The sequence below is a fragment of the Sceloporus occidentalis genome, unplaced genomic scaffold (assembly GCF_023333645.1).
Source record: "Sceloporus occidentalis isolate IW3139 unplaced genomic scaffold, rSceOcc1.0.p SCAF_14, whole genome shotgun sequence".
Classification (NCBI taxonomy): Eukaryota; Metazoa; Chordata; class Lepidosauria; order Squamata; family Phrynosomatidae; genus Sceloporus; species Sceloporus occidentalis.
Window position 1 is genome coordinate 17,086,380 of NW_028316994.1, and position 15,622 is coordinate 17,102,001.

At 43.5% G+C, this 15,622-nt stretch overlaps 1 protein-coding gene across 1 annotated transcript in view; it reads right to left on the reverse strand.

Annotated features, from left to right (window-relative positions):
- The window catches only part of DNAH2 (dynein axonemal heavy chain 2), a 161,737-nt gene that overhangs the window by 25,437 nt on the left and 120,678 nt on the right, over positions 1–15,622 (reverse strand). Inside the window, 5 exon segments of the mRNA XM_089481030.1 lie at positions 4,216–4,320; positions 5,155–5,379; positions 5,539–5,737; positions 12,675–12,766; positions 13,836–13,988. Of these exon segments, the coding sequence (XP_089337156.1) occupies positions 4,216–4,320; positions 5,155–5,379; positions 5,539–5,737; positions 12,675–12,766; positions 13,836–13,988 (774 nt within the window).

Consider the following 15,622-nt stretch of genomic DNA (forward strand, 5'->3'; position numbering starts at 1 on the left):
GAGAGGCAGGCTAGCTCCAACTGCCTGCCTGAAGAAGTAAAGCCCTCCCTTCAGCCACCATCTTGGGGGGAGAGAGGCAGGCAAAGCTCCAACTGCCTGCCTGAAGAAGTAAAGCCCTCCCTTCAGCCACCATCTTGGGGGGAGAGAGGCAGGCTAGCTCCAACTGCCTGCCTGAAGAAGTAAAGCCCTCCCTTCAGCCACCATCTTGGGGGGAGAGAGGCAGGCTAGCTCCAACTGCCTGCCAGTAAGAAGAAAAGCCCTCCCTTCAGCCACCATCTTGGGGGGAGAGAGGCAGGCTAGCTCCAACTGCCTGCCTGAAGAAGTAAAGCCCTCCCTTCAGCCACCATCTTGGGGGGAGAGAGGCAGGCAAAGCTCCAACTGCCTGCCTGAAGAAGTAAAGCCCTCCCTTCAGCCACCATCTTGGAGGGAGAGAGGCAGGCTAGCTCCAACTGCCTGCCTGAAGAAGTAAAGCCCTCCCTTCAGCCACCATCTTGGGGGGAGAGAGGCAGGCAAAGCTCCAACTGCCTGCCAGTAAGAAGAAAAGCCCTCCCTTCAGCCACCATCTTGGGGGGAGAGAGGCAGGCTAGCTCCAACTGCCTGCCTGTAAGAAGAAAAGCCCTCCCTTCAGCCACCATCTTGGGGGGAGAGAGGCAGGCTAGCTCCAACTGCCTGCCTGTAAGAAGAAAAGCCCTCCCTTCAGCCACCATCTTGGGGGGAGAGAGGCAGGCTAGCTCCAACTGCCTGCCTGTAAGAAGAAAAGCCCTCCCTTCAGCCACCATCTTGGGGGGAGAGAGGCAGGCAAGCTCCAACTGCCTGCCTGAAGAAGTAAAGCCCTCCCTTCAGCCACCATCTTGGGGGGAGAGAGGCAGGCTAGCTCCAACTGCCTGCCTGTAAGAAGTAAAGCCCTCCCTTCAGCCACCATCTTGGGGGGAGAGAGGCAGGCTAGCTCCAACTGCCTGCCTGAAGAAGAAAAGCCCTCCCTTCAGCCACCATCTTGGTGGGAGAGAGGCAGGCAAAGCTCCAACTGCCTGCCAGTAAGAAGAAAAGCCCTCCCTTCAGCCACCATCTTGGGGGGAGAGAGGCAGGCAAAGCTCCAACTGCCTGCCTGTAAGAAGAAAAGGCCTCCCTTCAGCCACCATCTTGGGGGGAGAGAGGCAGGCTAGCTCCAACTGCCTGCCTGAAGAAGTAAAGCCCTCCCTTCAGCCACCATCTTGGGGGGAGAGAGGCAGGCTAGCTCCAACTGCCTGCCTGAAGAAGAAAAGCCCTCCCTTCAGCCACCATCTTGGGGGGAGAGAGGCAGGCAAAGCTCCAACTGCCTGCCTGTAAGAAGAAAAGGCCTCCCTTCAGCCACCATCTTGGGGGGAGAGAGGCAGGCTAGCTCCAACTGCCTGCCTGAAGAAGTAAAGCCCTCCCTTCAGCCACCATCTTGGGGGGAGAGAGGCAGGCTAGCTCCAACTGCCTGCCTGTATGAAGAAAAGCCCTCCCTTCAGCCACCATCTTGGGGGGAGAGAGGCAGGCAAGCTCCAACTGCCTGCCTGTAAGAAGAAAAGCCCTCCTTCCGACCACCATCTTGGGGAGAGAGAGGCCAGGGCCTGAAAGACTAAGAGCCCTCCTTCCGACCACCATCTTGAGGGGGAGAGAGGCCTGTTATGTTTGTTTGTTTTTTTACTTTGAATTGTACTTCCTGTTGTACACCGCTTTGATCTAATTTGGAAAAGCGGTATATAAATAAACATCATCATCATCATCATCATCATTGGGACCCTTCTGGCCTTTCCCAGCTGAGGGAAAGCTGTGCTATAGAACTGGTGCCTGTGGAAAGTGTCAACCTCAACAGGAAGTTAGGATCCCTGCCACAGAAGTTAGTGACTTCCATATTATGGACTGCTATCCATAATAGTGGGCCACAGGCTGGCTAGGTGCCCCACAGTCATGCTGGGAGACACAAGAGCCCATATGCTCTGCTGTAAGTAGTGAAACAGCTGGGGCCCAGAAGAGGATACCTTGATATTATTCATTAAGACATTTGGGTAATTTTTAAATTAAATCTAAAAATTCTCTTACCCCAAAACAAAAATAAAAAATGCTGGAGCCCAGCTAGAAGTGTATCCCATCATTGAAAAGCCCTTGCCTTATTGGCAAGGCTAGGCAAACCTAGCAGTCCATGGGTCCATTTTCCATCTCCATAAGCCACCACAGGCTGTACCATCCCACAAAATGTGGGAAAGTAGACCAAAAAAAGGGAAAATTCCAAGTAACAGGAAGCCCACTTCCAGTTTCAAGAGACGACTTGGGGAAACTGAGCAATAATACCACTGTTGGAGTCTTCCAGGAGCAAAAATACTTGTCCAGGGTTACCACTCTTATCTTGCTGATGTTGATCTGATCTGATTTTGGGGCTGAAGTCACTCTTCTGCCTCAGAACTGAATAGGCACACAGAAAGGTCTACTAATGGGAGATGTGTGTTGCATTTTTATTGTTATTGTCATGTTTTAAAATGAGGCAACATTGCTTTATAGGCCTGATGTTTTACTGTGGTTTGTTGTTGTTGTGTGTCTTTCCAACTTATGGCAGCCTTAAGTCTTCCCCTAAGGTTATCATGAGGTGTGGGGTTTTTTCTTTTTGCAAGATTTGTTCAGAAGAGTTTTGTCACTGCTTTTCCCTAAAGCTGACAGCATGTGATTTGTCCAAGGTCAACCAGTTGTTTTCATTGCCAACTGGGAATCGAATCCTCATCTCCAAAATCATAGGCCAACACAAATGGCTCACTTGTAGTTTCTTTAATTTTTCAAGTTAATTATCATTAGGAGCTTTTTAAAGATGTTGTTGCTGTTGTATCATTTCTGACTTATGATGACCCTATCGTAGGTTTTTCTTGGCAAGATCTGATCAGAGGGGGTTTTCCTTTGCTTTCCTCTGAGACTGAGAGAGTGTGACTTGCCCAAGGTCAGCGAGTGGGTTTCCATGGCCGTGCGGGGATTCGAACCCTGGTCTCCAGAGTCATAGTCCAATGCACAAGCCACTACACTTTGTTTTCAGTCATGCTGTGTGCACCTTTGATCCCATGTAAGAAAAAGGCAGCATATTAAATAAATAAATAAATAAATAAATAGGCAGCCTCCGTCAGTATTGCTGGGACACACCTGATGAGTGTTGTTATTTTTTTTTTTATTGAAAGAAATAAAACATCCAAAAACATAAAAAAGACAGTTCCTAATACATCATATTTCTAAAAATACATATCAGGTCCATTTAAAAAAAAAAAACAACACCTCAGTATACTTCCTTGAGCTTGAGTTTTATAAACTAAAATTTTCTTTGTTTCTTTTTATACTCTTTTTATCCCATATAAATTTACCATTAAGTTCTTACGACCCAAGTTTATTAATATGTTAAAAATTATTATCACCTTCTTATTAAAGATTTCCCAAAATCGGAGAAAGAATAACAATCTTCTCTACCTATATTTTTTCATCATATTCTCATTAACATTCTCTTATCCACTTATTCTATTACTATGTCAGTAATAGTACTGATGAGTGTTGTTATAAGGATGCTCTAAATGTGGTATTTACAGTTGTCAGTCAAGCCTGCTATCAAACATCTGATATCTGATGTACAATGAGGCAGATGCCACAAGCCATGGATTTTGTGGAGGGATTGTTGGGCCAATCTGATTCATCACAGGCACAAAGCAGCAGGGAGATCTGCTTACTTCAAAAGACTTTGCACAGGGGAGAACGTCTTGCTGGATAGTGCCCTCCCAGGACTGAGCAGGAGGCAGCACCAATCTGGAATCCATGCCTCAGGCACCGCAATGTCCTGGCCAGTGCTACCTTGCCAAGAGCACCTCCCTCGCTCCCCCCCCCCCACCATGCCTCCCGGCCTCACAGCTTTGATTTTGGATACCAGGCCTTGTTGTCACTCAGCATTATGCAGAACAGCAAAGGCTGCTCAGAACGCAGGCCTACAGAGGTGAACGCTGCAGCCACCATGCTCCCCCTTGATCACAGGGAGGCTCTGGCAACCAAAAGGCCATCTGGACAAGCCCTTTGGGCCACTTGTGTGGCAGCCTTTGGCTCCCCCATCCATCCCTCACCCCAAGAGATGGGAAGGGAGGGCTGGCGGTGCCTCTGGCTATGATTGCCTGATTAACCCCTGGCCCCGGAGCCCTTCCGGCAGGCCCACCCTTTGAATGCCTAAGCAGCCCTTACTGTGGGGAAGGTCATGTTGATGAGGTTGAAGCGGCTCTGAAGTCAGCTGGATATCACTGTGTGCCCTCCTCCAGGGGGTCCCATGGCTGCCATCAGGAACATGTCCTGAGGGGAAGACAAACAGGCATAGATCAAAAATGAAAGAAAATAAAGGAATTTCTCCCCCGCCAACTCACAGTCCCCCTACCATACCACCTTTCTCCCTTTCCATAAAAGTGTTTTAGTAGTGCCACACTAAGCGGTCCAGAGGGACCCATGGAGGGGGTGGAGGGGAGGCAGGCAGCATACAAATTGGGGCCCTGCATGGAAGTGGAGGCTGTAATAGCTGCAGAGGCACGTGCCAGTGCTCCAGCCGGGAGGCAGGAAGATGCTTCTCAGACACCCCGCTCCCTCTGCTACCCAACCGCTCTTGAAATTCAGATGCACAGCTTCTCAGAAAACATTGAGGACAATTATTCCAGGCACAAATGGTCTCTTCTCACAGGTTGCTGAGTTTTCAAACAAGTGGAGAGGGGGGGAGGCTAACTAGACGATACGTTAACAGCGTGATTGTATTTAATGTGTGTCTAGACAGGAGCAGGAGTAGTGGCGCAGAATTCCAGACCAAAGACCTTGTTGCCAAAGCTGCTAACAGCCCTACAGGACAAAGGTTTCAACCCCTATCCGTCACACATCAGGGTCCCAATCCTGAACCTACTTCTCCTTACACATTTGCTATTTCAAGGGAGAAAAGTTGTTTCCTGCACTGAAACACCTAACATGCCACCTCACTTGGCCCCGAGCAATGATAAGCAAGAGAGCAGTCTCTTTAGTGTGTGGCAGAAAGCAAGGCTGACCAGGCCCTGAGGATGGAGCTGTAGCCCAATGACTGGAACCCCACAGGAGGAAGGTCTGGTGGCCTCTGCTGAAACCAGATCCTTGCCTGCCAACATGCCTCACCTTGACATACTTGATAGTCTGCTTAGACCGGTCATACCAGAAGCCATAGTCCAGCCAAAGATGGAGCCACTCCAGTGGGGGTTGGGAGCCAAACTGATCCTTGGCAGGCATATTAAGGTCATCCATGAAGATTATCATGCTCTTCCCACCCAAGGGCACATAGACACCTTTGGTGTGCTTCTCTACACGGCTCTCAATAATGCTCTGGACATTGTTTGAGGTTGTCTGCAGGAGTGAAAGTAGACATGTTAAGGGTCAGGCTTCCCTTCTGTAGACCTGGGTCTGGCTCGCTGCAAGTATGATGTGGCTGACAAGTCACCCTCTCCCAGAAAACTTCACAACATCTCAAGATGTGATACATCAACTCCTTCTTTCCCCAATTACCTGTGCGGACATGTTGATGACCAGCACGGCCCACTTGGTGCTGTCAAGGGACTGAAGAACACCTTGTGCAATAGAGGTCTTCCCTGTGCCCACCAGGCAGACGAGCAACGCTGGGTTCTGGTTGGATATGAGGGCATTGACAAGGTAGTTGTATCGCATGGTATCCCCAGTTGGGACAATGATCTTATAGAAGGGAGAACTGGGAAGAAAATCGGGAGACCCCTGCTCAGCATGGAAGGGAAGAGGACAGCTCCAGACTCTCCAAGCTCCAGAGCCTTCCTTCCCTCCTGCAGGGAGAATACATGGTGTTAGCTCCAAGTGCCACTACGGTGCTTTTGGATGTGGCTGTCAGTTTTGCAAATGACATTGGTCTAAATGCATGAAGACATCCAACACGAGACACAATTCGTGCAGCTGTCACCCCCGCTGGAGCCTGACAGTTTGGAAGGAAGCCACTGTTAATGAAGGCTTGTCCCTCCGCCTGGCTTTTGATGCGGGTGGCCAGCCGCTTGTGGCAGCCCTGGGACCACGTTCCGGTAATTTCAGGCCACTGATAGGATTAGGGAGGGAGAGGTGGGAAATGGATCCGAGCCACTGGCTCAAGCAACAAAACCAGCCGTACGACTCAGTGGCACTGCAAAGTCAGGCTGCTGGGTGCCAGGAAGGAATTGGATATGGGCAACAGATGAGCCAAGCTGGGGGCAGGGAGGGGTGCAACTACAGGAAGGAGATGATCAGAGAGATCCTCTTCCTTTTGCTAGCTTACTGTCATGGCTGTGAGAAACAAAGACAAAGGAGATAAAGATCAGCCAGGGGAGTGAATCCTCCATCCCCACAAACAAATGTACACATACAGAGAAGAAATCCTCCTTCTCTAGCTCACTTTCTTTAACATGTGAACATAAGCAAAGCCTTCCTGAATCAAGTCAAGCATCCAACTAGTCCAACAGCCATTGCATCCCAAAGGAGCCAATGAGATGCCCCCCTGGAAACTGGCCATCCTTCTATGGCTGCCTTCCAGCAATGAATAGCCCATCAATCCACTATCCCTTACCACTCCCTCCTTTTCAAGCCACCCAAACCTATTGCCACATCTTACGGCAGCAAATACTCTAAGCGAATTACGCACTAATGGCCCTTTGTTTTCTGTCTTGCATCTACTGGACAGAACCAGATCTTGGAATAATTTTATTTTATTTTTATTTCATTTTTCCATGAGAATTATACATAAATCTATACTTCTTAATTAACATAGATAAATTGATAAGTGTAATTCCATAATACCAATAATTTATATCCACATGTCTTTCTTAATATCCGTTGTTCTTTCCCAAAATTTTACTACAGGTAACCATTCATCTTTCCACTCATCTACACATCTGTTGTTTAGCAATCTTGTGAGTCTGTCCATTTCCTTCAATTCTTGTAGCTTTAATATGCAATCTTCCAGAAGTAGAGATTTATTGTTTTTCCAATTTTGAGCGATGACTAATCTTGCCGCTGTAACTAAGTAAAGCAATACTCTCCAATGTTCCTTTTCGATACTCTTATCTAGTTTCGGTAGCATGTTCAGCAAGTAAAATTCTGGTGTCCGCTTAAACTCACAATCAAGCATTTTTTGCATTTCTGTATGTATTTTGTTCCAGAATTTGTTGACCTTTCTGCAAGTCCACCACATATGGAATAGCGAGCCCTCATTCCTGTTACATTTCCAACACTTTAATTTCTGTATTTTATAAATCTTTTTGATTTTAACAGGAGTGAGGTACCATCTGTTAAACATTTTTAAATAGTTTTCTTTTAAAGCTTGAGACGCTGTAAATTTATTAGTTCTTTGCCAGGATCTCTGCCATTCCTCATAATCAATTGAGTGCCCTATATCCTGTGCCCATCGTATCATGCTTTCTTTAATTGTCTCTTTTTCTAGAGCTCTTTTCAACAACACCTTATAAAACTTTGACATTTCTTTTTTATCTTGTTTCCACCAAATTATATCTATTTCATTTACCACTGCTTCAATTCCATTTTTTTAAACATCATTCTTGAACTTTAATTTAATCTGGGTATACTCAAACCAATTCATTTTATAGTTATCCTTATTTATTTCTTCCCACTCTTTCAGTCTCAAATTCCCTTCCTTTCCTACTTTTGTTAAATCCATATATGATAACCACTTCTGTTCTTTATCCCATTTTAGTCCGAAAGCCTCTTGAACTAATATCCACAAGGGGAGTTTGTTGTTATAGAACATCTTCCTTGTCTTTTCCCATGTTAAAAATAATGCTTTCCTTATAGGATGGTTTAAGAAATCTTTAAGTTTTGTTTGCTTTTTGTAAAAGAGGTAAGCATGCCATCCATTGCTCAAATCTGCCCCTTCTAAATTCAGTAATTCTGTATTTTCTAATTTTATCCACTCTTTTAACCAACTTAGTTTACTAGCCCACATATATAGCTTTAGATCGGGTAAAGCACATCCACCTCTTTCCTTACTATCCTTTAATACGTCCCATTTTATTCTTGATTTCCCTCCCTTCCATACGAAATTTCTAATTTCTTTCTCCCATTGTTCTATTATTTTCCCTTTAGTTATAATTGGTAAATTGCCGAAAAGAAACAAAAGCTTGGGAAGGATGGCCATTTTGATAGTCTCGATTCTACCTAGAATTGACAAATTTAGCTTGTTCCATCTTACTAAGTCTTTGTGTATTTCCTTCCATTTTACTTTATAATTATTTTCATATAGTCTTGAGTTATCGTTCGTTAGCCATATGCCTAAATATTTTACTTTCTTAACGGTCTTACACCCCGTCTTTTTAGATATTTTCTCTTCTTCTTTTTTATCTATATTCTTCATTAACATATTCGTTTTATCCTTATTGATTTTGAAGCCAGCAAAGCTACCAAATTCCTTTAAATTCTTCATTAACTGTTCAGCTCCCTTTATAGGATCTTCTACTATGGCAACTATATCGTCAGCGAATGCTAAAACTTTCTTTTCTTTCCCTTTAATTCTGATACCTTTAATTTTGTCATTGTTTCTAATGTTGTTCATTAAGATCTCCATTGTGTTGATGAAAAGCAGTGGGGAAAGGGGACACCCCTGTCTTGTTCCTTTGCTAATTTGGATTTCCCTCGATTTATAACCATTTATTCTAAGTCTAGCGCACTGATGTTTATAAATTTGTTCTATATATCCCAAAAATCTAAATCCTATATTCATCCTTTTTAAGACTGCAATCATGAACTCCCATCTTATATTATCAAACGCCTTCTCGGCGTCGATAAATAATAATGCTAATTTCTTGTTCTTATTCTTGTTGTAAAATTCTATAGTATTAAGTATTGTTCTTATATTATCCTTAGCTTGACGTTTGGGGAGAAAACCCCTTTGTTCTCTTTTGATTGTTAAATTCAAGATAGATTTAAGTCTCTCCGCCAATATCATTGCTAAGATCTTGTAATCCACATTTAAAAGGGATATTGGTCTATAATTTTGCACTAGACGTTTATCTTTGCCTTCCTTTGGGATCATGACAATTGTAGCTTCTTGCCACGTCGCTGGTATTCTTTGGGTCACTATTATATTAAACATTCTCTGTAGTGGGTTTGCTAATTCTCCTCTAAATATCTTGTAATACTTAGCCGTGAACCCGTCAGGCCCTGGGGCCTTTGCTTCTTTCAGTCTCCCAATTGCCTGAAAGATCTCATCCTTACTAATTAAGCTGTTTTATTGTGCTCTTTGATCTTTGGATATTTTCCCTATTTCTCCTTTATCTAAAAATAACTCCATGCCCTTTAATAATTCAGCTGACAGCCTCTCTTCCTTGTATAGGTTCTGAAAGTATTCTTCAAATGCTTTAATTATATCCTCCTGTTTATTTGTTACTGTTCCTTTATAATTAATTTCTTCTATTTTATTTGTTTTTTCCCCTCTTTTTAGTTTCCTTGCAAGTATTTTACCTATCTTATTTGCATATTCAAATTGTGTTTGTTTTGACTTATTCATCTCCAATGCAATTTCCTCTACTATTTCCGCTTGCAACTCTTTCTGTAGCAATTTCTTTTTATTAATTAATCTTTTGTTCTGAGGGCAAGCTATTAATTGCTCTTCAGTTTTTTTCAGTTCTGCTTGCAGTTTATTATATTTCATTTGTTTAATTTTCCTTATTTCACATGCTCTTTGTATTAATAGACCCCTAATCACTACCTTACTGGTATCCCAAATTGTTTGTATCGGCATATCTTCCTTATCATTTTCCTCAAAAAAGAAATTTATTTCTTTTCTCAATTTTTTAACAAAAGCCTCATCATTTAAGATAGTCTCATTTAATTTCCAATCAAACCTCCGAGGTTGCACTTTTTGAACATAGAGTTCAATAAGGTTATGATCTGATAAAGTTTTAGGGGCAATCTCCATTTTATCTATCCTGATAAATAAATCTTCAGAAACCATAAACATGTCTATTCTGGAATATGATAAATGGCAGTCAGAAAAGAAAGTGAAGCCTTTTTTGTCTCCATATAGCTTTGGCCACACATCAATCAAGTCATGGTCCTCGATTAATTCCTTGGCACTTTTGGGAAGTTTCCCTTGATTAGGACCCATGGTTTTTATCGATTTCCTATCCCTACTTGGTTTGATAACACCATTGAAGTCCCCTGCCACAATAACACTTGCTTTGTTGAGTTTGGTCAATTCTTTATTAAGTTGTTGAAAAAAAGATGGTTTCCTGTTCGTGGGAGCATAAATATTCCCTATATATAGGCTCTTACCCTCAATCGTCACTTCTATTATTACCAATCTCCCCTCTGTATCCTTATATACTAGTTTAGACTCATAATTCTTATTTACATACGTTGCTACCCCTCTCTTAGTTTTCTTATAACATGAGTGATAAAGATTGCCTAGTCTCGAATCTGCTAAGGTTCCCACATCCTTTTCTCTAATTTTGGTTTCCTGGATACACACAATATCAAAAAAACTTTTACTCAATAAATGAAATATTTGCTTCCTTTTCTTCCCTTGATTTAATCCTTTAACATTCCACGAACCAATTTTTATAGCCATTTGGTCAGAGAAGACCACAAAAAAACCCCTCCCGCCTTAAGCGGAATCCCACTTTCAGACTTTGATTTAAAAAAAAAAACAAAAAACTATTTATTTTATCACGATGCTTGCTTTCCTTCTTGTTCTGTTGTGGCGATTTCCTTATAAAAATCCCTTGCTTTATCAACTGAGTTTATAATATGTCTCTTTTGCTTGTAAGTCACAATTATACCCTCCAGCTTGTCCCATTTGTATTTAATATCTTTTTCCTGGAGCAGATTTGTCAGGAATTTATAGCTCTGTCTTTTCTTTAAAATCAGGGTCGGCAAATCTTTATATATCTCAATTATATTTTCGTCTATAAACAATTTTTCTTTAAAATTCTGGTGTATTATCTCATCTCTTATCCTAGAATTCGTGAAACAGATCAGGATATCTCTTGGCATATTCCTTTCCCTAGCAATTCTGGAATTAATTCTGAAGACTTTTTTTATCTGCGCGTCTAGATAGTCTTCCGCCACATCAACATACTTTGCTAAACTCGTTACCACTTTTTCCAATAGTTTCTCTTCTGGGTCTTCTAGCACATTTCTCAGTTTCAAACACTTTTCTCTGTGCTTACTTTCCTGTATATAGATTAATTGTTCATTTTATTTTAATCTTGTCTCTAAGGCTACAATCTGCGTTTCTAGATTCTTAGTTTTTATAGATACTTCCCCCGTCTCTGATTTAACTTCTTCTATTTCTCTATTGATTTTCTCAATTTTCCCGCTAAGGGTTTCTATTTCCTTGTGGAAATCTTTTTGTATTTCATTTCTAGTTTCTTTTAATTCCTCCCTTATCCCTTTCAACTCTTCCCTTATTTCTCTCCCAAAGGATTGTTTAAATTCTCTCAGTTCCTGCAGGATCGTGACACTAATCTCGCTTTGAACACTTACCGACTCAGACTCATCACTTAGCGGACTATCCATCCTCTGTGTTTTATGTGTATTCTTTTTTTTTGGCATGCTTCTGCTGGTACTTAAATATTCCTTAACTTGCGCTACAACAACAAATAAAAAACTTTACCCTCACAAGTGAGAAAAACCCCACCAAACTAGAATAGGACTGGTTCCAAAAGGAAGTATCCTGGCACTGTCGGGCTGTTTATTGAGCCTGCCCTAAGCTTCGCCTTGTATTCCCCTAGCTTAATATGTTCAGTTCTTTTAGCTTGGACAAGCTCTACTAAACCCCCCCCCTCAGACCCCACAGGCGTGCAGGTCGTGTCCTCTAGATCAGAGATCTAGCTGAGTACAGTGTCAGGAATAGTATAGGGGTAGGAACACCCTATACTTAGTCCCTCCAGTCTGATCAACAAAATTATCTTAACAGAGCAAGCTACAGGGCGACTTGGCACTGATCTTCTTACTGCCGCTGTGTTGGGTAGGGGGCGCTGGGGGCCTTAACAGCCCAGGTGTTCCTGCTCCTCCTCACCCTCCGCTGCTGCCGCCTCTCACGCTGCCGCCGCGGTGGACTGGGGAGCGCTGGGGGCTTTAATAGCCCAGGTGTTCCTGCTCCTCCTCACCCTCCGCCGCTGCCGCCTCTCGCGGCGCCGCCGCCTCAGATCTTGGAATAATGGTGTGTTTGGGGTTTTTTTTTGCCTGTGTCTGTGCTGGCCAGGGGATTTTGAGAATCATATCCAAAATAGGTACAGTGGGTTCTTGTTATCCACTGGGGTTTGGTTCCAGCCCCTGCCCCCCCATAGCAAAACCCATGGATGCTCAAGTCCCATGAAATATAATGGAAAAAGGAAAATGGTGCCTCTAATATAAAATGGAAAATCAAGGTTTCCTACTTGGAATTTATACTTTTAAAAAATATTTTGAAGCCGTGGCTGCTTGAATCCATAGATTAAAAATGCATGAATCAGGGGGACCAACTGTACTTTTTTTCAAGCTGTGGACACAAGACCCATGAAAACAGATCATCGCCTTGTGGATTCAGCTGCACTCACTGTAAACCCTTCCTTCACTGGCCAGGATTGGCGTAGACCAGAGTGCTGGGCCATAGGCTGCTGCCTCTGGAGAAAAATATGAGATGGTTTACTCACTGGGGTGGGCATCGCCACATCTTGGGGAGCTTATCTTCAAAAGAAGACCACTGCTTCCGCTTGGGGTCAACATAATACTCGTAGACAGTGTCCTGGGAGGGAAGGAAGTGAACTTGTCAGGTGGATGGCCTTTTTGCAGTTACTTCTGGCACAAGGACCACAACAGTAGAATGTGCCCCAGGCTAAACAAAGAATGCAGGATCTTCCTCACAAAAATGTGAGGTGATATTTTTCTCTGGAAAATTTTCCACACTTTCTCTGTGTCTAATATCTATATCCATCTCTCTAATTGTCTGGGCTGCTGCACTGCAATCAGTCATATTAGATGGATTAAATATGGAATATGAAGTTCTAGCTATTATTCTAAGCAGACAAGCATTAACAAACCCTAGCTTTTAGAGGAATAGACTACCAAATGAACAAAACGTTAAACCTGTTTCTATTTCACAAAATCTCTTGCTTCTCAGTAAGTCACAAGTGCATATAGCCAAGTCAAAATGTGATCTGGTAAGTAATGTAGGAAGTGTGTGAGTGAAGCTAAAAGTGTTATTGTTATACCTATACAAAAGAAAACTAAACTTGAGGCATATCAGTACAATTCTGATATGTGACCTTTGAGAAAACAGTTTTCTTTGAGGTTTAGCCAAGGGTTGTTTTTTGTTGTTGTTAAAAACAAGGAAATTATCTGTTATTCTCTTTACAGTACTAAAAATATTCAAGACAATAAATTTCTACAGTTTTTTGTTACAGCATAGGGACATTTTCCAGTTTTGCTTTTGTCCTGTGAGACTACATCACTGCCTCCCAGGTGGTGGAAAGGTTTCAAATTTGGGCTGGAGGTTGCTGCAAACACTCTGTAGCAGACAGCATGTTTTGCAAACAGAAGGTCCCAGGTTCAGTCTCGGGAAGCCACTCCAGAGGACTGGGAAGGTCTTTCCTTCTGATTACTTGCCTCAAACAGGGGTGTCACTGCTTTTTTCTTAAGCCTTTTTGCAGGTAAAGGTGGGACCCAAATGGAGAATGGTGAGTGTCACTATTTTTAAGCCCTGCATAGACCAGAAACTTGAGAGATGAGAGCTGTGAGGGGCAACAGACCAAAGTTGCTAGGCTTGGCCCAGCCATGTCACCCCTTTCCCCCTGTAGCAATGAAATCCAAGTGACCTTGTTAGGGAAGGAGCCTTCCATCTCTCGAAGGAAACTGTCTATCTTCTTCCGACCCTCCTCATCCACTGCTGCACAAAGGGACCATATTAAGCTGAAGATGAAATACATTTCCACCACCGTTGTGTAGTTCTCACTGTCTGTGGGATTCAGCTTGGAAGGAAAGAACATAGAAAATAAGCACAGGAAACCTGCTGGCTGATTGACTCAGAGCAGTGAGGGAAGTAAATATTTGGGACTAGAGAAACAGGGCTGCCCAGAAGTTCACAGACACACAGCAGGGAACCTTTGACTTGCCAGGTGTTTTGGCCTACAACTTCCACCAGCCCCACCCAACATAGGTAGTGGTAAGAGACAGTGAAAGCTTTAGTACATAGTATCTAGGCAGCCAGAAGGCAATATATTCAGAGCATGCAGGGGAGGTCTATGTCTTCCAGTGTCTTCCAGACAGATATTTCTGGGGCAATCATAGAATCGCAGAATTGGAAGAGACCCCAAGGGCCCTGATCCAGTCCAACCCCCATTCTGCCATGCAGGGACTCTCAATCAAAGCATCCCCAACAGATGGCCAACCAGCCTCTGTTTAAAGACCTCCAAGGAAGACTTCTCCACCCACCAAGGGAGAGTGTTCCACTGTTGCTAACAGTTTTGAAAAACTAGAATATATAGGAAGACTACAGGTCAACATAAGCACAATTCAGAGCTGCTGCTGCAGCACCAGAGTTTGAGACATAGCAAGAGTAAAAAAAGGATGTGCTCGAAAGACATGGTTAGAAAGTCAGATGTTAATATTTAGATCTGCATTTTGAAAACATGGGGCAACCTAGCTGGAAATTTCTCCTCTCAAAGCTATGGGCAGGACAACAGCATGCTTCAAAATACTTGGCAATGCAACCCAAATGGACAGGTTGCTTACCTGTAACAGTATTTCTTCGAGTGGTCATCTGCGAATACATACAAATGGGTTTCACTGCGCCTGCGCAGTGCTGCTCAGAAACTTCTGGAATCACTGGGTAAAGTTTACTTTGCAACATATAGAAACTTTTTGGCGGTAACTCCACCCACCCGTTATAAGGCCCCTGCCTTCCCGCTCTTTCCCCAGTTCCGCAATTTTTCCGCCAAGCAGGCGATGGAAAGAGCCAATAAGAGCAGGACACTGAGGGGATGGACGGGTGGGATTTGTATGTATTCGCAGATGACCACTCGAAGAAATACTGTTACAGGTAAGCAACCTGTCCTTCTTCTTCGTGGTCTCTGCGAATCATACAAATGGGTTTAGACTGACAAGCTTAGGTATGCGGCGGAGGGAGTGTCCTGAAACCAAAGCTATGGTAAACCAAAGGCATATTTATTCGAACAATAAACACCTTGAACCATAAAAGAGTCAGCCTTTTTGTTGATCAACAGACCAAACATAGCAATAACATTGCTAAACCTGAGAAGGGAACAAGAGGTCGTGCAAGACCAGTCCCATAGAAATTGTGCAAACCAACATTGAACAAATTGGAAACAGTGACATATGTACATAAGTGCTGAGACACAACCCATCAGTAGTGCAATCAGTGCAAACCTGAAACCAACACAGCCCTCCCGAAAGCTGCGTCTCGGATGGCCCTGGTGTCCAACCTGTAATGTTTAATAAAAGTCAGAGGTTGGGACCAGACAGCAGCCTTGCAGACATCCTCCAAGGGAATCCCCGACAGGAATGCCGAGGATGCTGACATTGCCCTTGTAGAATGGGACCGAACCCTGGCAGGGAGAGGTTTGCCCAACAGTTCATAGCAGAG